Source organism: Salvia hispanica, chromosome 4 (genome assembly GCF_029641045.1).
Source record: "Salvia hispanica isolate PSC_SH4W2 chromosome 4, Shi_PSC_v1, whole genome shotgun sequence".
In the NCBI taxonomy this organism is placed as follows: domain Eukaryota; kingdom Viridiplantae; phylum Streptophyta; class Magnoliopsida; order Lamiales; family Lamiaceae; genus Salvia; species Salvia hispanica.
In genome coordinates, this window is record NC_142695.1 from 24573459 (window position 1) to 24597811 (window position 24353).

A 24353-nucleotide genomic window follows, 5' to 3' on the forward strand; every position below is an offset into this window, starting at 1 on the left:
TACGATATATCGAAATATCGTTATTGTATCGAATACCTGTATATCGAAAAATATAATTTCAAAATTGAAAAATAACACAAAAATTAATAAAACTTCAACACAATAAAATAAATAGTATTCTTATTAGGGTTTCATATATATATTTTTTAAATATATGAATGAATTAAATGGATTTACATATATTTATAATTTTAAACTTCAAATATGTATTGAATTTGAATATGTTTTGATATATACGATATATATCGTATATTCGTATAAAACGATATATCGCGATATAAGGAAATTCATATCGTTATCGTATCGAAAACTTACGATACGATACCGTATCGTATCGAAAATTACGATATAACAAAAATTCGATAATTTTTTGATATTTTCCAATACGATACGAGCGATACATTATTTTTTTGATATTTTTACCCAGCCCTAATCATATCTAGTTGAAACATGAAGCTACCAAACGATGTCAAGTGTGATAAATATTGACTACTTTAGTGACCAGTATTGACAAAGGGACATAGCAATAAATTACGTGAGATCTATCTTGTTAAGAGAAGATGACGATTATACAATTTCCAGAGCGATTCTTGAGTAGGGTTGGCACGGTACGGTATACCGCACCGAGAATGCCATACCGCATACCGTACCGCAAATTGCGGTATGACTAAATGCCATACCTATACCTTACCGAATTTTTCGGTATACCGCATTGCGGTATACCGAAAATTCGGTATGTCAAAATTTGAAAACCTTTACCTTACCGATATTTCGGTATGCCGTACCGTGTTGCGGTATACCGCGGTATACCGCAAATCATACCTGTTTGATTTATAAAATATTGAAGAATTGAGATTTAGAATTAGGGCAGAATAATGAATTAATGATGGCTACTACTGCTTTACGAATTATGCCTCTAATCTTTCTTTAGTTTTAAAAATATAAATATTATAATTTTATAAATAATATATATATTAAAAAAAAATATTTATTAACGGTATATACCGCAAAATTACGGTATATACCGTAATTTTGCAGTACATACTGTAATTGCGGTATTTTGCGGTATACCGCGGTATATGCAAAATCCATACCTTTATCGTACCTTAATCTACCGGTAAGGTATCATACCGTACCGAAAAGTGCGGTATACCGAAAATTCGGTATTTTCGGTATTTTTTCGGTATGGTAAGTGCGGTATTTCGGTATTTCGGTATGTTTTGCCAGCCTTATTCTTGTGCTCCATTTTCCCGCCCAAATCCCCTTCACTTGTCTGCTGCTCTTGCTCCCGCCATTAATACTGCTCAAACCCTAATACCATCTTCGTAAACCTCTGAATTTTTCGGATTTGCAATTCTTCTCTCTCTAATTGCTGAACAAATTTAGGTTTAAGAAGAAAAATGAGGGGTGGAACGGTTCAGATCAATTGGCACGACTCCAAACCCGTACTCGCCTGCGATTTCCATCCGATCTCCGCCCTCCTCGCTACCGCCGGCGCCGACTACGACATTAAGGTTAATTTACTCTCTTAAGGCGAGTAGTTCCATGAAATTGGCAACTTTTTCCGGTGTGGACTCATTTTTTCCCACAACTTTGAGGAGAGTTAGTCTAATTTGAACTCACAATTCATCCAAATTTAGTTTATTTTGGCATTTCAGGAATTGTTTTAGTTTTAAAATTTCAAACTTCTTTTTGTTGTATTTTGTTACACATCTTACCAATTCAAAATTGCTAGCATAAATTATAGGTATGCAATTTTAGGTGCAGGGGAGAGTATTGCTCGAATTTTCTTTTACATTGATGGTGGGTTTTGTATCTCTAATTCAAAATTGCAAGCATAAATTGTTGGTATGCAATTTTAGGTGCAGAGGAGAGTATGCTCGAATTTACTTTAACATTGATGGTGGATTTTTGTATCTCTAATTAATGGCGATCTGCAGATTTGGGCAACTGTTTCTAGCTCCGACCAAAAGAAGGCTCCTGGGGTTACTTACCAGAACAATCTGTCATACCATAGTTCTGCTGTAAATGCACTTCGCTTCTCCCCGTCTGGTCAGTTTTCTTATTGTTTCACTTTGAACTGAGATTCTCATTCTGCCTAAATGTTCCCCAGTGCTCCAAGTTTACTTCAATGATTTTTTTATCTACAGTATGAAAAATAACATTTGTACAATTATTAGTACCAACTACCAAATGCCTCCATTAATGGAAGGACCTGGTTTTCTGGACAATTGAGTTTCCTAAGAAATACAGCCAGGAAGATCCTGGCAGTGCATCAGATATTGGTGCAAGGGGCAATGATAAGGACACCCAAATGAGAGAATGGTTTCATAATACAGTCTCTGGCTTTCTATCTAGCCTTGTACAGAATAAATCTTCTTGATTCATTATTTCAACAGTAGTTTTGTGTCTTATGCATAGATGAAAATGTTTATAAGGTTACATTCCTACAGACTAAGAAGGGAGAAGAAGGTAAATCAATTTGCTAAATTTGTCCCTGTTAAGACCAATGATTGCTAATGAGGTTTTCTGGACAATAAGGACCTAAATTTGGACACTTGCTGAACTCATCCGGTAATATTAGTAAAGCGTGATGAAGAACACTATATTTTACATTTAGTAGTCATTAACTAGAACCTCCTTTTGTTTTTGTTGTGGATTTACGTTCACGTGATTGTTACTCTGTTAGTAGGTTTTCATAAATATAACTTTATTCTAAAACTGCAGGAGACCAGTTGGCTTCTGGTGCTGATGGTTAGTTGCCTAAACTTAGATTGTTCATTTAAATTTTATTCTTCCTTAGAAAACCTAAAGCTTTATGTTATTGTTATTGCAGGTGGAGAGCTGATTTTATGGAAATTAAATGTTACTGATGCTGCTGAAGTTTGGAAAGTCTACAAGTCTTTAGTGTGAGCATTCAATGTATCCATTTAATATATTTAGTTTTTGCAGCCTGATAATTGCAACCAAAATGTGTAATCACCCTGTATATGAAAAAGTATGTATTCAATTATATATGCCGGTAACTGGTTATAAGTGTCATTTGCCATATATTCATGGATAAGACTCTTTCAGGTTTCATCGTAAGGATGTATTAGACCTGCAATGGTCTGCTGATGGGGCATATCTCATAACCGGTTCAGTAGATAATTCATGCATCATATGGGATGCTAATAAGGGTAAGACTGCAAATATAAATTTAATACTGGTATCCTGCAAAGTGTGCAATTTAAGCCATTAACTCTTTATTGCCTATGTTAGGTTCTGTACACCAAATTTTGGATGCACATTTTCATTATGTTCAGGGTGTAGCATGGGACCCCTTGGGGAAATATGCAGCATCGTTCAGTTCAGACAGGACTTGTCGTATTTATGTCAACAAGCCTTCTAAAGCCAAAGGTGTTGAGAGGTCAAATTATGTTTGCCAGCATGTCATCTCAAAGGCAGAGTTGCCAGTGCCTGATGAGTCTAAGGTTTTAAAACAAAAAATTTGTACTATATCTTGCTTCACACCAAATACTGAATTTAATGAGTTTTACTTTACTATGATTCAGTCAGCTAGAAGCCATCTTTTCCTTGATGAGACACTGCCATCTTTCTTTCGAAGATTAGCCTGGTCTCCAGATGGATCATTTTTACTTGTACCCGCAGGTATCCAAATTTTACATTCTTGTATAGTTCGGTGGCTTGAGAGCATGTTATACTTCCTCCACTGAAGTTAAAAAAAATCTCTTGTCATACACTTTTTTTCATTTCAGGTACCCACAAAAGCACACCAACTTCTGAACCTGTCAATACTGCTTATGTATTTTCAAGAAAAGATGTTTCCAGGCAAGAACTAACTAAATTCTATTCCAATACAGTCAACATGTTAATCTTGATAAAACATTCCTATTTTGTTGACTCACTAGATCTGACTCTGCTAAATTTTGTTTAATATCTACATGTCGACATATAAGATTACAGTTTTGCTTCTTCATGGCTGGTTATATATAAGCTGAAAATCTATTTTATGCCTTCTGTCAAGCAGACCTGCTCTTATGCTTCCTGGTGCAAGTAAACCTGTTGTTGCTGTTCGGTTTTGCCCCATGAAGTTTAAATTGTTAGGGACGACTACATGTATGATTCATCTCTGCTGTTCACTCTTTGGATCTAAAAGTCCTAGCACTGCCTTCTTTCTTATCTTATTTTATCTCTCTCTCTGGTCAGCTTCATCATTTAAGCTCCCCTATCGCCTTATATTTGCTGTGGCCACGCTGAACTCCTTGTATGTTTATGACACTGAAAGCATTCAACCAATAGTAATTGTAGCTGGAGTTCATTATGCAGCTATAACAGACATTGCATGGTAATCTTTACTCCCCCCTTTCTGTATATATAGATCTTTAATTCTTCCAGCTTTCTTATTTGTTCTACATTTCTTATACAGGTCACCGTCCGGTAATTTTCTAGTGTTATCCTCTCAAGATGGATACTGCACACTGCTTGAATTTGAAAATCAAGAACTTGGGGCACTTATTCCCATATCAGGTTTGTACATGCAATATGCTTTGTTAGGTAAGATGTAAAACATGTATACTGATGAATTTTCGTCTTGTAGAGGAAAAGCAAGTGACGGGTGATGAAAATACGAGCCTCGTGGAAGAAGCCATGGTTGATGTCAGTAGTAGCAGTGCTTCTGTAGATAGTAGAAAAGAAAAGGAAGAGAATTTACTGAAAGAGAAGGATGAGAACTGTGATGCTAAACATGCTCCACCAAGTACAGCAGCAGCACCTCAAGCTAAGGCTGCCAAGAGGCGCATTACCCCCATGGCTATCGATTAACTTGGTATTTTGCTCTTGATTTTTAGTAGTTTCCTGTTGATCTAGCCCTACCTCATTCATCTCCATGCACAGGTAGAAAAGATGATGCCTATATTTACTTGACTGAGAATTCTACTTAAATGGTAGAAAGGACTTACAAGTAGTGCTATATCTAAGGCTATTACTTTTTTTTTGCCTTATTAGTTTGCAAGTTTGGGAGTGGTTGAGGTTAATATTGCCGTGCTCAATACATATAATATACTCACTCCGTCCCCTAAAAATAGGTACTTTGTTGGATAGCATGAGTTTTAATGCGAAAGTGATAAAGTATAAGAGATAGAAAGAAAAAGTAATTGAAGTATTGTTAGTTTAGAGTGGTGCACACCTTATATAAGAAAAAAACTTGTTAGATTATTCAGAATAGAATAAGCCCTCCCACAACCCTCCCAAAAATACCTCTTTCCACTCATCAGCCCTCCTACATTACCTCATGGCCCTCTAACTGCCCTCCCATTTAATTCATTATAGTTATTGGTGATTATCAAATATTAAAACAACAAATATGAAATTAATTGGAAAAAAAAAGTGGACAACTGAAACATACTTTATTAAAAGAAAAAAAAAATTCTACAAATAAAAAAAACCAACCTTCTTCAAGCTTGAACACATCGCTCGGCTCACTCGTCGGAGTCCTGTCCATCATCCCCGGCATCTTCCTCATCGTCGTCGATCGACAACCCCATATTGCGCCTCATCGTATTCATGACGAGAAATAACTCTCTTGACTTTTGGGTCGGTTGTGTCGGCCTAGGGGTGATCATTCGGGTTTCGGTTCGGTGTTTTGCCAAAACCGAACCAAACCCGAAAAATTGAATTTAGTTCAAAATTCAAACCGAACCGAACCTGAAAAACCGAAACTGAAAAACCGAAAACCGAACTTCAAAAACCGAACAAAATAAAAAAAACCAAAATTAAAAAAAAAACCAATATATTATTATATATATAATATATTTTTTAATTTATATATACTAATAAAATATAAATATATATAATATAAAATTAATATGGGTTATCTTCTAATGCTTATAGCACCAAAATCCAAAATTGAGACCAAATCTACACCCTTAGATTTTAAAATGAGTGAATGAGATTAAATCTTACGAATTTCAATAAATAGTAAACAAAATATCAATAAAAGGGGTAAGATCGTCATTCAGTTATCATATCATAATTTTCGTGTTTTTTTTTATTTATATCAACATAGTGTATAACAAATATCAACACAATGACATGAATATCTCAACACAAGTACATGAAAATATCAACACATATTTATTGAGATTTTTACATGGTTTTATTGAGATTTTATATGCATTATATTGAAATTTTTTGATGTATCTGTTGATAAAAATCTGCTTATCAACCTTTACAGAAACTGAAATAAAAAATATCAAACTTCATCATTCGAACGTCGTTGGAATATATGCAATTGAGATCTCGTTAGAATCCTTATAAAATTGCCTCTAATTTGATATATTTTTTGTGAAAAAATAATTTAAATCGAGAGAGTTACATAAATTTAAAATTTTAGGATAATTTTAATAAGAGAGAACTGACATTAATACCCTTTAATATAATTAATAATTATTTAAATTTAATGATTAAGAATTGATCTTGATTTTGGATTGATAATTAGTTAGCAATTGATCACCTCCCATAATATATACTCCATCCATTCCATAGTAATAGAGTCATTTTGTCATTTAAGTACGATCCATAGTAATAGAGTCATTTCCCATTTTAGTAAAATTCAACACATTTTTCCTCTCTTACTTTATTCTCTCTTCATCTCTCTACCTTTTTCATTTTCCACTTTACTCTCCCTTTACTTAACTCACTTAACACAATTTTTCTTAATTTTCGTGCCAAAAAGAAACGCCTCCATTACTATGGAACAAATGGAGTATTATATAAAATATATTAAAAGAATATGTATTATATGTATGATATAGTATATTAAATTAATAGAATAAATATATATAATATTATATTTAAAATATAATTCGGTTTTTTGGTTTTTTTCGCTCGAATCGAACCGAAAAACCGATTTTTTTTTTAAAATCAAACCGAACCGAAAAATTGAAAAAACCGAACCGAATTTCAAAATTTCGGTTCGGTTCGGTTCGGTTCGGATATTCAGTTTTCATTTTTTTTTCTCACCCCTATGTCGGCCCAATGTACGACGACGTTGAACAGATGCTTCGACGCTTGCATCGTGATGCTTGGGGATAGATCCGAATTGGCGGCGCCCGATTGGATGTTTGCAAACTTGCTGGAAGCTCCTCTCGACATCCACATTGCCGTTTTCTAGCCCATCGGAGAGAATGAGAGGTGTCAATAAAATTTGTACTCCTGAGAACGAGAAGTGTGAATAAAATGAAGTACAATTAGTTGTATATATAGAGTTGGAATAATACAAAACAAATAAAAATGCAGGACGGCACAGGCTCGGTGGTCTTTTGTTGCGCAATAAGCCCTGAGCCAGCGCCGAGCGACTGCCGTCCGCCCAATTGGCACCCGTCCCCTCGGTGCCTGACGGTCGCCTATTATGAATGGTCTTAAATGTGGAAGTGAATGGAGAAACATAGAAAGTGAGCTCTCGAGATCTGAGTAGGCAGTATTTTTTTAAAAAAAGGTAACGTTAAAATAAAAACAATATTCCATACTACATTAAAGTATGATATTATGCCATCTCAAGAAAACCTACAAACAAAAATGTTGGTCCGATAAAAAAAATAAATAAATCAAAGCAGTCAAACTACATAATTTAACTAGCAGATCTGCTGCTTTGGAAATTAAAATTCCTGAACACAGAGACTTTATTCTCAACATTGAAACATTCAACAAAAAGCACAGACATTGTAGGAGCTAATCAAGCAAGAGCATCAATGATTCCTAAAACGACGTCGCAGATGCGCTTGAGGCCGTTCTCCCGGAGAGCCATCTCGGGCGGATAGAGCAGCCCCGGCGCCCTTTTAAAGGCGTTGCGGCACCCATTCGGGTAGTCCGCGGCCGCCATCACGTGCATGTACGCATAATCATACATTTCGTTGCTCAAATCTTGAGAGGAGCTCTTGAGCGCCTCACTAGCAAATGCATACTTGTCAGCGCACTCCTTGATCGCCGCCTTCATGTCGTTCGCTGCTGCACTCCGCATCTGCGACGACAGGTAGGCGTTGGTGGCGGTAGCATTGGCCGTTGCAGCCCTCACCGCTATTAGGGCCAGTGCCTTGGCATCGTCGGCCTTGGGGCTCGAGGAGTCTGATTTCAGCGTCGACACGCAGAGATCATAGTACTTGGTGGTCTTGCACGTCTGGTGAATTAGATCGGCTGACGACGGCCGGAATGAGAAGAAGAAGAGGGTCAACAAGAGGTGTAGTGTGAAACAAGAGTATCCCATTGTGTGATGAAATAGAAGAAATGTGTGGAGCTTGTAATAGTAGTACTAGTTAAAAGATGTGCCTGCATAACTTTATTTTTAAAATTAAAATTTCAGCATAAATATAAACTGTCTAGTATTTATTACTCCCTCCTTCTATGAAAAATAGTCTCATTTTGCCATTTGGAAATCCATAAAGAATAGTCTCATTTCTAAAAATGGAAAGTTTTCTCTTATACTTTTTTTTCTCTTTCATACTTTACCCATTTTTTCTGATTATCTTTCTTACTTTAACCCTTTTTTCCCTCGTCTCACTTACTATACCGATTACTCATTAGAACTCGTGTCATCCACATTTGAGATCAATTTCATCATTGCCACTATATCTTTTATAACTACCCTTTTGAATCAATGGGGTGGCCTTGAATAATGTACCACAAAATGAATTGTTTTTTCAGAGATTGTATGGAAGCATCTGTTTGGAAGCAAATATCACATTTATTAGGGCATTTTGGAAACGAGGCAAGAACCAAAAATAGGGTCACGGGCAGAGTCACATCTTCCAAAGATGAAGGGCCCCTCTTGCTTCTATAACCTAAACTATACATCCCTCAAATTATTCATATAGCTAGGAATGTCAAATAATATAGTAGAGAGGATGTTATTATATGCTGCGAACATACGTGTAACACTCAGGGCCAGACGTAGAAATACACATTAATAGGGGCTGAGATTTCTAATTTTTATTTCAATGTATATTTTTGGACAATTTTCATCATTTGTAAGGGCGGTTATACAATAATTTATATTAAGTATCAATAAATTTCACAACAAATTAATGTTTAAAAAATAAATTCATTAAGGGCTTTAGCCCGTAGTCACCTCCATTTGGGTCCGCCCATGTGATGCCGTTTGGATTGACGAATGCCCCAGCGGTGTTCATGGACTTGATGAATCGAATATTCCATCCGTACTTGGATAAATTCGTTTTAATCTTCATAGACGACGTACTAGTCTACTCAAAGGATGAGAAGGAGCATGAGGAGCACCTACGAATCACGTTGGAGACGTTGAGGACCGAGAAGTTGTACGCCAAATTCAACAAGTGTGAATTCTGGCTGAAGGAAGTGAACTTTCTAGAACACATTGTGTCGGCAGAAGGAATCCGAGTGGACCCCGCCAAGGTTGAGGCGGTACAACAATGGAAGTCGCCTTCAACACCAAACGAAATTCGGAGTTTCCTAGGATTGGCAGGATACTACCGAAGATTCATTGAGGGATTATCCAAGATAGCGAGACCAATGACGCAACAACTCAAGAAAGGAGTTAAGGTGAATTGGACCCCAGAGTGTGAAACAAGCTTTCAACTGTTGAAGGAAAAGTTGACAACCGCGCCAGTGTTAGCTGTGCCCGAGTCTGGAGTGAATTACGTAGTCTACACCAACTCTTCGAAGGTTGGATTAGGATGCGTATTGATGCAAAATAATAAAGTGATCGCCTACGCGTCACGACAATTAAGACCACACGAGTTGAATTACCCAACTCACGATTTGGAGTTAGCAGCAGTGGTACATGCCCTGAAGATTTGGAGGCATCATCTATACGGAGTTAGATGTGAAATCTTTACGAACCACAAGAGCTTAAAGTATTTCTTCGAGCAGAGAGACTTGAATATGCGACAACGAAGATGGCTCGAACTAGTGGACTACGATTGTGGCATCAACTACCACCCGGGCAAAGCAAATGTAGTGGCAGATGCTTTGAGCCGTAGAGATCATTCGCAAATAGCTACTTTTCTAACGGTAGAGGAGAGCTTGATACGAGAATTTAGCAAAATGCGATTAGAAGTGATAAGAGCACCCGAAACAGTGGAAGGGCGAATTGCCACTTTGGTGGTTAAACCAGATCTGAAAACGAGAATCGTTGCAGCGCAACGGATGGATGCGGAACTAGAGGAAACCCGAATTCAAGTGAGAACCGGTGAATCCGGAAAATTTAGTGAGGCGTCCGACAATGCCCTCACCTTTGAAGGAAGATTGTGCGTGCCAAACAACGAGGAACTTAAGAACGAGATCATGAGCGAAGCTCATGAAACTCCATACACTGCCCACCCGGGAAGCACGAAGATGTACCAAGACTTGAGAAAGTCCTTTTGGTGGAATGGCATGAAGAGAGATATCGCGGCATTTGTGGAACGTTGCTTAGCCTGCCAACAGGTGAAGTCATTACATCAACGACCACATGGAAAATTACAACCATTGGAGATACCCGAGTGGAAATGGGAGCACATCGCCATGGATTTTGACACGGCCTTGCCGAAGACCCTAAGTGGGAACACCGCAATCTGGGTGATTATTGATCGACTTACCAAGAGTGCGCATTTCATACCGATTCCGGTAACCCATGGATCGAGCAAGCTGGCTCGGATCTACATAAAGGAGATCGTGCGATTGCACGGAGTCCCAGTGACAATTATGTCCGATCGTGACCCGAAGTTCACATCGAAATTTTGGATTAGTCTACAGCGCGAGCTTGGAACAAGATTGAATTTTAGCACGGCGTTTCACCCGCAATCCAATGGGCAATCCGAGAGGACGATCCAAACCCTCGAGGATATGTTGAGAGCCGTGATACTCGACCGCGGTGGAAGTTGGGAATCCGTACTGCCGCTAATTGAATTTGCTTACAATAACAGCTTCCAAGCAACAATCAACATGGCGCCATATGAAGCCTTATACAGAAGAAAATGTAGATCGCCGCTCTACTGGGATGAAGTTGGAGAGCGACGGGTGCTAGGACCCGATGCAGTTGAAGAGATGGTTGAAGTCGTTCGACAAATTCGTGTGAGAATAAAGGAAGCCCAAGACAGACAAAAGTCATACGCTGACGTCCGACGAACCGACTTACAATTTCAAGCCGGTGATAAAGTTTTTCTTAAAGTGTCCCCGTCGAAAGGGATAACACGTTTTGGTGTTAAAGGAAAATTGAAACCACGTTTTATTGGGCCTTACGAAATTCTAGAAGGAATAGGACCCGTAGCCTATCGATTGGCGCTACCGCCAAGTCTTGGAAACGTGCACAACGTCTTTCACGTATCGCAGTTGCGAAAATATGTGTTCGATCCGAAGCACGTGATTTACTACGAAGAAGTCGCGCTGAATTCCGACTTGAGCTACGAAGAGAGACCCCAAATGATCTTGGACCGAAAGGTTCAGAATTTGAGAAATAAATCCATCGCTAGCGTGAAAGTACTATGGAGGAACCACGAATATGAAGAAGCCACGTGGGAGCTTGAAGACAAGATGATGGAACTGTACCCGAAACTTTTTCCATGAGGTACCAAATTTCGGGACGAAATTTCTTTTAAGGGTGGTGGAATGTAACGCCCCACTTTTTCAAACCCTAATTTTCGGGTTATAAAATTTTTGCATTAAATGCCTTAAATGCTATGATATGTGAATTAATTGATGAGTGATTAATTACATGATGTCTTTGTGACCTAATTGCGTATGGGAGTTGAGATTGAGTTGAATAGTCAACTTGTTGATAATATGACGTGGCGTTGAAAAGTCAAAGATATGGAAAATATGACATGGCCGCGGAATGGTCAAAGTCGTGGAAAATGTGAAGTGGAAGTGAAATTCGAAAATGTGAATATTTGATGCGGAGTAATATATTTGTGGTGAATTATTTTCCCAAGGGTTGAGTGAGATTAAATAGGATTTTCATAAATATCCTACCCAATTAGTTGAAATATTCGACCATCACTATTATTGGAGAAGGAATTATATTTTTCTTGGATTTAATTATTTGTTTGGGATAATTATCCGAATTAAATCCAAAGTCCAATTATACTTTAATTCCACCTTGGAATTTTCGAAACTCCACCTTTGATTTTCTATGAGATTTTCGAAAATCTCATATATTATGGGAGAAGGGATTATTTATTTATTTGATCCCTTATTTATTCTCTTCCATGAATAAATGTAAATATGCTAAAATATCTTACCATATCTTGCCAAATCTAAGAAAATCTTGCCATATCCTAATTAAATTAGGATTTGGAAATTAAATCCCTTATGAGAGAGGCATAAAAATCGGGTACTACTATTATTTGGGGAGGATTTAATTATTTTATTTTGCTCCGTGATATATTATTCTACTCCGTGAAATATTTGAATTTAAATCATAGGCTAATTAAATAGCCTAAATTTCGAATTCCTTGTTTTCCTCAACCAAATTAACGCCAACTACTATATTCAAATCTCTCCATATCTTCTCAAATCTTTAATTTATTTAATTAAAGATATTATTTTGGCACTCTATAAATACATGGGAGATCCTAAACCCTAGCAACATAAATCACGCCCCCCACTCCCCCAAATTTTCGAAATCTCTCTCCCCACTCTCTCCAAAATTTCTTCTACTTTCTCCATTAATTCTTCATCTTTTGGAGAAGAATTGAAGCTGATATTCAAGAGTTTATTGAAGAATCAAGGCTATAACTTGTTTCTACCGATCGTTCTTTTGGAAAAGGTACTTTAATTTTTGATCTTCTCTTCTTCTACTGATTAATCGGTGTTCTTGAGTCCACATGCATTTAGATTGAGTGAAGGGGAAATAAATTGATGAACTTGGGATGCATGTGATAAGTGTGTGTGTGTGTGACCGAGTGTGTGTGCGTGCACGCCTCGGAAGGCGTGCACATGTGTGGTGTTCGTGTGCGTGTGTTGTGTGTGTGTAGAACACTCATGCGTGACACGATTTAATGATGAATTTGGAGTTGTTATTCGAATAAAAATGATATGCTAATCGTACTTCGATTTTTGAATGATGATATTAAAGATTTATCGATGGGAAAAAGGGAAACGTGGGAACATGCATGATTTTGAATCAATGTTAGAAACTGATTTGTGATACGCCTAATTTAAAGGTGATACTTCGCGCTCTCAGCGTGATAAACGAGGAGAAGAGAATATTTTCGAGCTAAGCCGACGAGGTGGGCTTTCTTTTAAAATAAGGACATTGTCCTAAACTGATATTGATGAGAATGAGATATGTGTTATCATGTCTTGATTTGTTTTGTCGTGCCTATCCCTCGTGGCTATGCCACTATTGATTTAATCGAATTCGGATCCTCGTAGAGCCGCAAACTCTACTTGGGTTAGTGTACACCAATATTAGACCGAGTGTCAGCGTACGGGTTGGCCGGTCTAGTGGCCTGGATTGCGGCCGCATTCCTTGTCATGTAGAATGAGGATATGGTAAATGTCGATGTGAAAAATGGTTGCGCGACCGTGATATTTGATAAATAATATATTTTGGTGCCTCGGGTCTTTCTAAAGATAAAACCCCGACGGACACTTGAAAATGGCATGATAATTACTACTGTTGATAAAACTGTTTTCGGCAATGAGCCCACTGAGTATGATTATAGTACTCAGCCCTGCATGTATTTTCCCTATGTGCGGTGACGAGCGGGCGACGGTGTTGAGTAGGAAATAATAATATGATCTGTTGGAACTTTAAGTGTCGTTGTGTCTCCATACATAGCTTCACTTCTCTCTTGGTCGCTTCCGCTATATTATGAAAACTTGTGATCTATTGGTTGGGTTAGTTTCTTTTATTTCGTGGGAATATTTTGGATATGGAACAGTTGAAATTATTTTGGAAACTTTGATAAGCATTTATTGTGATAGCCTTATGTTGGATTTCATTGCTAAGGCATTATTCTTCTCCCATTTAATTGTTCATTAAATGCTTTGGTAAATTTCCTTTAAATGAAGCCCTAGCCTATGAACTTTGTTGCATTTAAGTCTTCCTAGATAGCGATCGCCATTATTTTTGTACCCTAGATTGGCGGGTCGTTACAGACAGAGTTCTAGCGAGTTAGATTTACTTAGTAGACGCTACAGTTAGCTTCCCTTAAAACAACACTGTTAATTGAGAGTGAGGACTTTTCAAGGGTCTTAGGAGCTTTTTGGAGTTACGTGTTAGGATTAACAACCCTAATCTTGTTATCAACGTTTGCGTCGCATGAGCATAAGCTAGGTGACTCGTTCTATCAAAGTAATAACTGTGCTAGGGTATTGTAGTTTGGAATTTGTATAACCATAACTGTGAACGCACATCCATGGAATTCTTTTATCTCTCATATTTTATCTTTGTGATTTAATTGTTTTTAGTTGTTTGATTGCTGTTAATTGTTTTTACTTTCAAAAACCAAAAACTTCTCTTGTTTCTCTAGATAGTATTTAACGCTTAGTACATAATAGCCACTTGCAATTATATTCCCCGTGTTCGATATCCGGTACTGACCTTTAGCTATACTAGATCTACCCTGTATACTTGCAGGTATTTTTAGTGCTAATAAAAAGTGCATCAAGTTTTTGGCGCCATTGCCGGGGAATATTTTTGCTTTAAGCTGATATTGTAGAAAGGCTGATTATACTAATTTAGAGTGTAATATTATTTAATTTTATTTTTCTTTTGATTTTGAGGTACTTGAGGAGAGCAAGGAGCGCAACAATGGATGCGTTTTAATATTGGAGACAGCCGACATGGGCATACACCACCAATGATGAATCCGAGCAAAGGTGCCGTGGACTTGAATTCATAGTATAAGAACTTGAAAGACATAGAGAGGAGAGTTTACAACAAGGAATTAGAGCGTGTGTTAGATATAAAATTTAATGCATATTATAAACATTAATATTCAGTAAATAACAAAATGCAATTAATAGTATATAAAAATATTAAACCTTTTGTATAATTATTATATATAAATAATAGTAATAAAATTTAGTGAACGATAAAGTATAAATAAAATTTAGTGAATGATATATATAGTTATAGGGACTTGTTAGGATGAGATTTTTGGGCATAATTTAGAAATGGGATGCAATCTCACCACTAATTCACAAGATTAACTTAATGTCAACAGCTATCACATTATGTCAACACGGGGGTATAATTGTCTTTTCATTAAATTGTATTTGAAATCATATTCTAAAACCCCCTCTAGAACTCTAGCGGCAAAGTCTTCAAATCTTCAACATTCAAATCTTCATATCTTCAACATTCAAATCTTCAAATCTTCAATCTTCAAATCTTCAACATTCAATAAAATAACACTTATTAAAATGTCAACAACTAAAAAATAACACTTATAATTCACATATCAATACCGAGAATATCGAATGTCAACAACTTGTATTAAAATGTCAACAACTAAAAAATAACACTTATAATTCACATATCAATACCGAGATTATCGAATGTCAACAACTCGTATTAAAATGTTAACAACTAAAAAATAACACTTACAATTCACATATCAATACCTAGAATATCGAATGTCAACAACTCGTATTAAAATGTCAACAACTAACAAATAATACTTTTAATTCACATATCAATACCGAGAATATCGAATGTCAACAACTCGTATTAAAATGTCAACAACTAAAAAATAACACTTAAAATTCACATATCAATACCGAGAATATCGAATGTCAACAACTCATATTAAAAACTAACAAATAACATTTACAATTCACATATCAATAGCGAGAATATCGAATGTCAACAACTCGTATTAAAATGTCAACAACTAACAAATAACACTTATAATTCACATATCAATACTGAAAATATCGAATGTCAACAACTCGTATTAAAATATCAACAACTAACAAATAAAACTTATAATTGGCATATGAATAGCGAGATTATCGAATGTCAACAACTTAAAAATAACACTTATAATTCACATATCAATGGCGAGAATATCGAATGTCAACAACTCATATTAAAATGTCAACAACTAAAAAATAACACTTATAATTCACATATCAATAGCGAGATTATCGAATGTCAACAACTCGTATTAAAATGTCAACAACTAACAAATAACACTAATAATTCACATATCTATAGCGAGATTATCGAATGTCAACAACTAAAAAATAACACTTATAATTCACATAATTAATAATAATCCCCCCAAACAACAACAATCCGCCGATTTTTGGATTTTTGGATCTTAAATGAAAAATTAGATTTCAGTTGAAATCAGTTGAAAACAAATGAAAACTAATTTCTTCACCGATTTCACATTTTATTTATTGCATTCCATATACCCTGCACTACCGTTTTCCTAAATCTTTAATCAAGCTATCAAACTAATGGATCGAACAACCGAATTGAAGAATCGAACTATAAAACACGAATTTAAATCAAGAGCATACCTTTAATGGGAATCGGGGCTGCCGATCTTGACGCTGCGATAAAGTGATCGGACGGATAGCAGCGGCTGCGAATGGCGGTGTAGGAAACTGACGGAGGCTGGCGACTCACGGACAGCAGCGTTTGTCCAACAGCGACGCTGAGCGGCTGCGAACGACGATCAGTAGCCTGTGCGTTGCGATGTGGGGCTGATGGAGCTCACGGAAATTGGTGACAACGATGGGGCGAGGTGAAGGAGTCGTGCCAGAGACGATGAGGGAGGAACGTCAGTGATGGATTGAGTTTCAATTTGGGGATCTGATGAATTTTTGAGAAATTGGGGATTGTTCCTTGAAGAATTGTGAACGAGTGAGAGGGAGCATGATTAAAAAATGAAATGACCATTATACCCTTCTATATTAAATTAATTTAAAATTATTTATTGTGTGGCAAAATCTGGACCACTCATTTAATAAAAATGAGTGGCTAATATTGCATCTCATTTCTCAATTAGCCTAATAAATCTCATTTGATCACAACCCTATAGGGACATGATCAAAACAAGTATGCATTTAAATCCATAAAGATCATTTTAGGTCATGTTTTGTTAGTATGACCTAACAATAAATTAACTATGACCTAAACATGCCCTACGCATGATATTGTTCTGCGTTTCTGTATTTAAATCTAGTTTTCATAGATCAAAACCATATATATATATATATATATATATATATATATATATATATATAGGGATGTATTCAGGTCATTACACTAAATATTTGTAAAACTTAAAACTAATTTAAACCCTTGGATATTTAAATCTAATGCTTGTAATGATGCCATGCGGAATTAGTTAAATAATATTAAAAGTTCAGAAAGGGCGTAAACGGATTATGCAAAATACCAAGCGGTTATTGACTCCTAAATTCACGCCCACATGATTTGGTTTCCATAGTTATTGAATTAACTAAAAAGATATTTCATATCAAGAATCAATTATTAATATATTTTCTTTTAGATTAGTGTTATACGTTGTCTATAATCCCTCAAACGGTCAAACCCAAAAACATTCTTAATTCAAGATACTATTAGTTGAATCTCAAATATTACGGAAGTTAAATTCATAGTTTATGTATGAGGTGTTACACAATTTAATTCATGTTTATAATGTACAACTTGTGTTTGTGTAATGTAGATAACATGAGTCATGGACAACTCAAAAGTCTGCAGTAATTAATGTACGAATTTAGTAATTTAATGTATATGTCAGTTAGTTAGTAATGTAGATTTTTATTTGTTTGCTAAGGGCCGGAAGTTAAACCAATCCTCAAGGGTTTAATAGTCCATAGAGTTAGGGTATAGTACCCACTCACAAGCGAAACCATCACAAGGAGTTTAAATCGTTCCCCTAGGGGTTTAGCATTCCGTGGGGCTAGGAGATAATACCACCACATGCACTGAATTTCGTTTTTTAGGTGTGTTATGGATTTCATACAGTAAATAGTGTACGAAAATTGGCCTTTAATGTACATGCATCATACTAAATGATGTAACTGTGTACGGATTTAATATTTTGTGGGAGTTGAATCCATACCCTTTGGGTTTAGTAATCCGTGGGGCTAGGTTGTAGTACCCACTCACAAAATGAAACTATCACCAAGGGAAGGGTGTTTGAATCATTCCGCTAGGGTTTAACAATCCATGGGGCTAGGATATAGTACCACCACATGCATTAAATTTCGTTTTTTATGTATGTTTTGGATTTCATACAGTAGATAATGTACGAAAATTGGCCTTTAATGTACGTGCGTCATACTAAATGCTGTAACTATGTACGAATTTAATGTTTGGTGGGAGTTGAATCCATATCCTTTGGGTTTAACAATCCATGGGGCTAAGTTGTAGTAATCACTCACAAAATGAAATCATCACACGGGTAGGGAGTTTGAATCATTCCGCAAAGGGTTTAGCAATCTATGCGGTTAGGGTATAGTACCGATTCACTAACAAAACCTTGACCAAGTGAAGAGAGTTAGAGTCATTCCCCTAGGGTTTTTGAATTGATGTATGAGTTGGTAATATGCCCTAGCCCCATAGATTGCTAAACCCTTTGAGGAATGGATTTAATTTCGTTTTTGTACATTATTCATTATGCCAAGCATTTTGTACTTTGTTCATTATGTCAAGCTTTTAGTACATTATTCATTATGTTAAGCATTTTGTACATTGTTCATTATGTCAAGATTTTAGTACATTATTCATTATGTCAAACATTTAGTACATGATTCTTTCAGCCGCATATTAAAATTTGTGACAGAATGTCTACATCATATACTAGTTATTGTACATTACGTACAATGGCAGTGTACATGATTTATAGATAAACATACATCGAGAATAGTTTGACAACCAAAAAACACAACCTTTCACCAAATTAATTCCTTATAAAAAAAACATAGAAATTAAACGAAAAAAAAATTAATGTAATCCACAATCGTACACAATAGGAATGTCATCGTCGAAGTCGTCATTGTAATCGACTCTGACCCAGTTTGTACCTATTCAGAAAATTTTACATTGATTAGTTATAATGTTATATTACTAGTAAACAAATGATTACATTACTAACAATAATAAACTATAATGTACACATCAGTGCGAAATAATGTAAATATCAGTTGCAATGATGTGTAAAGACACAATGTAAACTTATTTACTATACCAATAGGGAGCAGATAATGTAACTGAACAAATTTATTAATGTAACATATCATAGTCTAACACATAATAATGTAGCACATCGGTTTTCAATAATGTAAACATTTGCTTAAATAATGTATCAAATCCTAATATAAGCAAATACAAAATCCTTAAGCGGCATAGGATGTAACTCAAATAAACATATTAATGTAGACAAATCAAACAACAACACACAATAATGTAGCAGATTAATGAATAATAATGTACATATATGCCTAAATAATGTATCATACTCTACTGTAAACAGATAATGGACTCTTATGAAGCATATAATGTACTACAAGATAATGCAGTAAACCAGTAAAAATAATGTACAAATTAGTTTCAATAATGTATAAAAGCGTGCTGTAACATTTAGTTCATTCACATGTTTTTTGACTTGCTTGGCTATTGGAAGGGCGTCATTTTTCACCATTTTCGGTATTAAGAACAAAAACTCAATTACTCACTGCAAAATGACCAAATTTACGCTATCAAGAATCAATTTTGACAATTAGGGAGATGAAGCACAAACGATCAGTCTAATGAACAAAAAAAATAATCCTATAAACACAAACCCAAAAAATTGAAATCTGTAATCAATATAAAACTAAAATATAAGTAATGAACATAAATACAAATTGTAATCGATAATCACCAAAAACCAAAACAATCACTAATGAACAGAAAATCATTTAACAATTTATGGTGGAAAAATACCTGCAAATCATGAGTTATTGTTCCCCGACGCTGCCGAAATCGGTCGCTTAATGACGAAAAGTTGTGATGCGTTGGAATAATACACAATTTCCATCTTGTTGATGGCGAAAAACAGGCATGAATCGATTTCAAGGTGAGATTTGGCGGCGTCTAGGGTTTGTCTCAGAATTTAGTAGATGATTTGAAACATATACTATTAAAAAACTAAATCATGAATTTGTGTGATAGAAATAAACAACTAAGTCATTTCAAAGCTAACATCCTCACATCCACATACATTTGTGTGATAGAAATAAACAACTAAATCATGAATTTATATCCTCACTCTTTGCGATCTCGTAGAATTCACCAGATCTATAAGTTAATAATAACCCACTACTCCGAATATTAAATCAAGCACATAATATTTTACAAATTTTATACAACCTCAAGTACTTAGTGCGAGGTTAGAGTACTCGGTTTAGGTCAGGGACAATATCATATCAGATGCAGACACAGATTTTTGTCATTTGGAGTGCTCCGCACAGACCACCCATGAAGGTGTACATATCATACAAATCAGAGACATATATAGAGATATCAGAGACAGAGGTATCAAATATCTTACAGATATCAGGCAGAGATAACAGATGAGAGATCCGAGACAGAGATATCAAAGTCAGAGGTATCCTCAGATATCTCTGACAGCAAAGATAACAATCAGAGATCATAGACAGAAATATAAGATATCTGACAGATATCAGGCAGAGATAAAGATGATCAGAGATCAGAGACAGAGGTATAAGATATCTGACAGATATCAGGCAGAGATAAAGATGATCAGAGAACAGAGTAGACAGATCAGAGATAGAGATATCAGAGACAGAGGTATAAGATATCTGACAGATATCAGGCAGAGATAAAGATGATCAGAGATCAGAGTAGACAGATCATAGACAGAGATATACAACACGCACTCAAGCACGGGGTGTAAATACAATCAAGTACACTATTTCTTACACATTTAATCACATATGTAATTTAACTCCTCCAATATTATTACATTTCATATCATACAAACCTAAACAATTCACATATTGCATCACCTGAATATACTTTACCCAATCACATAAACTTAATTTAGTTATAAAAAGTTATTGTATAACATACTACCATGAAATCCAAAATGCTTTCCTAGATCACTTTACTCCATCACCTTCTCTTTGCTCGTGTCAGGATTACCTTACAATACATAATCTTTATCAACACCAACACCAAAAAATAATCTAAGCATTAAACAAGTTCTCATATAGTCACTTTTATCTGTTAATGCAATAGTTTATGAAAATAATCTTATACTTGTTCTAAAAGCCATAACAATAATTTGTAGCCAAAAATAGATAAAATGTTATAAACTTATGTTCTTAATTAACTACAATAGTTGAGTATAAGGTCTTCATTTATCCATTAAAACTGTCCAAACATTGGGAAAATAATCCTAGATATGCATCACTTACTTATTATAAACATCTTTCAACAAAAAATACATCAAACTCATCAACTTTCACGTTCAGCTATAGGCTGTCCCAAAATGTAATTTACAAATAAAAATACATATTTCTCAAATATTGATTTAACTTTTGTAAGAAAAGTAATTTCTCAAGGTAAATCAAATTCCGATCGTAATCACAATTCCATATTATCCCAACATCTAAGCATCATACTCAACAATTATATTCCATTCACTCAAAATAGACTTAGGATAGCTAGCAAACAATTAATTTATTAAATTCACACCCAAATTTGCTTAATATCCAAATTGGGGAAAAACTAACTTAAGAACCCTAGCTTTTAATTTGAAGCATAAATTGAATACATTGGTAATGTGAGGGACTTGCTTACTGAAGTGAAGACAAGTCTATTCTAGAATTGCCGGAAACCGGCGATGCAAGCTTCTGGGCAGCCGACGACGATGGCGATGTAGCAAAGAGAGAAATGGTGCAGTGTGGGGGTGTGTAGAGAGATATCAAGTCAGGGAGGAAGATGAAGGGAGCTTGCTCACTGTCGCCGGAGGAGCAGCGATCGTCCAAAGGAAGCGTTCCTCCTGTCTATCTCAGGGAGTATTTTTTGTGTAAAAAGTAGGAGTGCAAAATGTAGAATGGGGGTGAAGAGATAGATTTTTACTTGGCTTCTAGAAGGGAGTAGAAATAAAAATCTTCCACCTCTTCAAATTCTACTTTACTAAAAAATAATAATTATATACACACTTCTAGTATTTAGTATATACTTCTTGCTACACCACACACTAACTATTTTTTTTTTTAATCTAACACCTTCATGGTGGAAGGTTGAGTAGGACCCTCATCCCATATAGATCATGAATCAAAGAAGGTTACAATTAGTCAATCCCAAAAGTTGAAAGACACAAAACAAGGAAGCCATTACAGAACATGTACTCCCTCAGCACAACAACAATCAAAGAAAAGATACTCAAACTAAAACTCATCTAAATCTAAAATTAGGCATACCAAGTTGATCCAATCTTGATAGCGCTCTCACCCGAGCAGGTACCGATCCAGCCTGGAACTTCAACAAGGAAGAACTTTCTTTCCCAAGATCTGCTAGACAATCCGCAGCTTTTTTACCCTCCTTTCGAATATGCGTTATTTTCCACATAGTATCTTTAAGTACAACTCTTATCCTTACCATTTCATGCCTTAACTTTGCCGGCCCAAGCTGCCCCATGCATAGCATGGAGCTCAAAATTTCAGCATCCGACTCTATCCAAATATGGCTGCTATGTGTCTTGGCTATCAAAATTCCCTCTAACATTGATTTCATGTCAGCTTCAATCCCAGAATCTGCAGCCAGGGGAACAAAGAAAGTTTCCATGATTTCCCCACAATGATCACGCACCAGGTCGCCTACCCCCTGCAAAAGCCCCATCCACGTTTATCTTGACACATGGCCAGGCGGTCTCCATTGTATTATTTCCACCCTTCTGTTCTTGGGTCTCTTTGGCATAATTCCCATGATCTGGTCCAAGGTGACCTGCCATAACCAAGTTTCTCAAATGCAGCATCACCCTCTTACAGACATTGTCTACCTTAAAGACCTTATCACAATGTACACATCCATTCCTTTCCGTCCAAATATACCACAAAATTAAATATACCACAAAATTAAACAAGGTATTTGAACACAAATATGATACTTATCTATTATTCCCAAGTGTTGTTGCCACCATCTTAATCTGCCTTCCAGATTATGCCCCAGCCTGCCAAATGGAGGAACCTGTGGAAACCAATCTCAAAACCGGTTCCATATTTCTGATGCAGCTTCTCCATTCACAAAAAGATGTAACCGAGTTTCCATATTTGTTTTTGTGCAGCACCGGCATTTGGATGCCAAGGAGACACCTCTCCATTGCAATTTAGCATCTACTGGAATTCGGTTCACAAGCAATCTCCAAAGGAACACCGAGATTGTGGGGTTAATACCTTTGTTCCAAGTAAACCTATAAACCTCGAACAAGTCACCTCTATTCCGCAGAAGCTCCCATGCCGAAGACACTGTAAAGTTACCATGTGGAGTCGAAGACCATCTACACATATCCCTCGCCGAACTGTCAACCGGAGTGATGAGAATTTCCTCCACCAACTCCCTTTCTAAGCCCCATTCCTCTGCCACACTAAGGAGAGCAGCCTCATTCCAGCCCGTGTCCGTCCAAAAATCCTCCACTCGTGCAAAATTAGGCACCCCTCCCCTATAGCAAAGAGAGGAAATCGGCTGATCCTTCATCCAAGTGTCTTCCCAGAAGCTCATCTTCCCATTTTCCAGCATCCAACTGATGAATCTTTGACATTTGACCCCCGCCCTATACATTCTTCGCCAAGTGGGGCTAAACCGAGTGGACCGATAAATTGTAAGGGAAGCCAAGAGCGACCATTATTTCCTGTGCGTATATTCTGTCCATAACGAGTTCCTCTCCCTGAACCTCCACCAATGTTTTAAACTGTATGCCTCAACTGTGTCAGCCATATGCCTTAATCCAAGGCCCCCTTCGGAGGTAGGTCGACACACATCTGCCCATTTAATCCAATGTGTTTTCGACACAGTATTGCAAGACCCCCAGAAAAATTTAGCAACCACCAGTTCCATCATTTTAAGAGCCCCTTTTGTCGGCTCTAACACCTGGAAGATGTGGATAGGAATAGCCTCTAGAATACTTCTATTTAAAGTAAGCCTCCATCCAAAAAGAGGTGTCTATAGCACCAGCTGTGAATCTTCGCTGAGATTTTATCCCAGATGAACATAAACAAGTATGTCTTCTTACCCCCACGGAAAATAGGGATACCAAAGTATGTGCATGGTAAAGTCCCTTGCTGGAATACTCCCACTGCCTTTACACCAACTGCCCAGCCGACATGCCTTTTGTTAATAT

General features: G+C 36.4%; 2 protein-coding genes and 1 long non-coding RNA gene across 4 annotated transcripts; 1 reads left to right on the forward strand and 2 right to left on the reverse strand.

Moving 5' to 3' along the window:
* The first annotated feature begins 1276 nt into the window (after nt 1-1276).
* On the forward strand, nt 1277-5006 carry FAS2 (Transducin/WD40 repeat-like superfamily protein). 2 transcript variants are annotated; one of them, XM_048094852.2, is made up of 12 exons: nt 1281-1514; nt 1941-2052; nt 2728-2754; nt 2837-2909; nt 3076-3179; nt 3262-3473; nt 3555-3651; nt 3759-3831; nt 4031-4119; nt 4210-4348; nt 4430-4530; nt 4601-5006. In XM_048094852.2, the coding sequence occupies exons 1-12, from the start codon at nt 1401-1403 to the stop codon at nt 4822-4824; spliced, it is 1365 nt and encodes a 454-aa protein (XP_047950809.1). In that variant the 5' UTR covers nt 1281-1400; the 3' UTR covers nt 4825-5006. The 2 variants fall into 2 exon arrangements, with proteins under 2 accessions (XP_088913723.1, XP_047950809.1); XM_089057597.1 differs by having other exon boundaries at nt 1277-1514; nt 4031-4348.
* A 2575-nt stretch (nt 5007-7581) lies between these two features.
* On the reverse strand, nt 7582-8326 carry C/VIF2 (cell wall / vacuolar inhibitor of fructosidase 2). Its single transcript, XM_048095023.2, has one exon. It carries the CDS (start codon nt 8261-8263, stop codon nt 7736-7738), a length of 528 nt encoding a protein of 175 aa, XP_047950980.2. The 5' UTR covers nt 8264-8326; the 3' UTR covers nt 7582-7735.
* Nucleotides 8327-15128: 6802 nt separating this feature from the next.
* Nucleotides 15129-16857, reverse strand: LOC125197116 (uncharacterized). Its single transcript, XR_007171999.2, has 2 exons — nt 16492-16857; nt 15129-15352 (listed from the first exon to the last, which is right to left on the reverse strand). It is a non-coding gene; the product is annotated as an uncharacterized LOC125197116 (long non-coding RNA).
* Between the last annotated feature and the right edge of the window lie 7496 nt (nt 16858-24353).

What these genes read in the sequence shown, in the direction of transcription:
- FAS2 (XM_089057597.1), top strand. Translation starts at nt 1,401, where the DNA reads ATGAGGGGTGGAACGGTTCAGATCAATTGGCACGACTCCAAACCCGTA. An exon ending in ACTTCGCTTCTCCCCGTCTG is followed by an intron (nt 2,053 to 2,727) that starts GTCAGTTTTCTT and finishes CTAAAACTGCAG; the next exon opens with GAGACCAGTTGGCTTCTGGT. An exon ending in GGCACTTATTCCCATATCAG is followed by an intron (nt 4,531 to 4,600) that starts GTTTGTACATGC and finishes TTCGTCTTGTAG; the next exon opens with AGGAAAAGCAAGTGACGGGT.
- C/VIF2 (XM_048095023.2), bottom strand. Translation starts at nt 8,263, where the DNA reads ATGGGATACTCTTGTTTCACACTACACCTCTTGTTGACCCTCTTCTTC.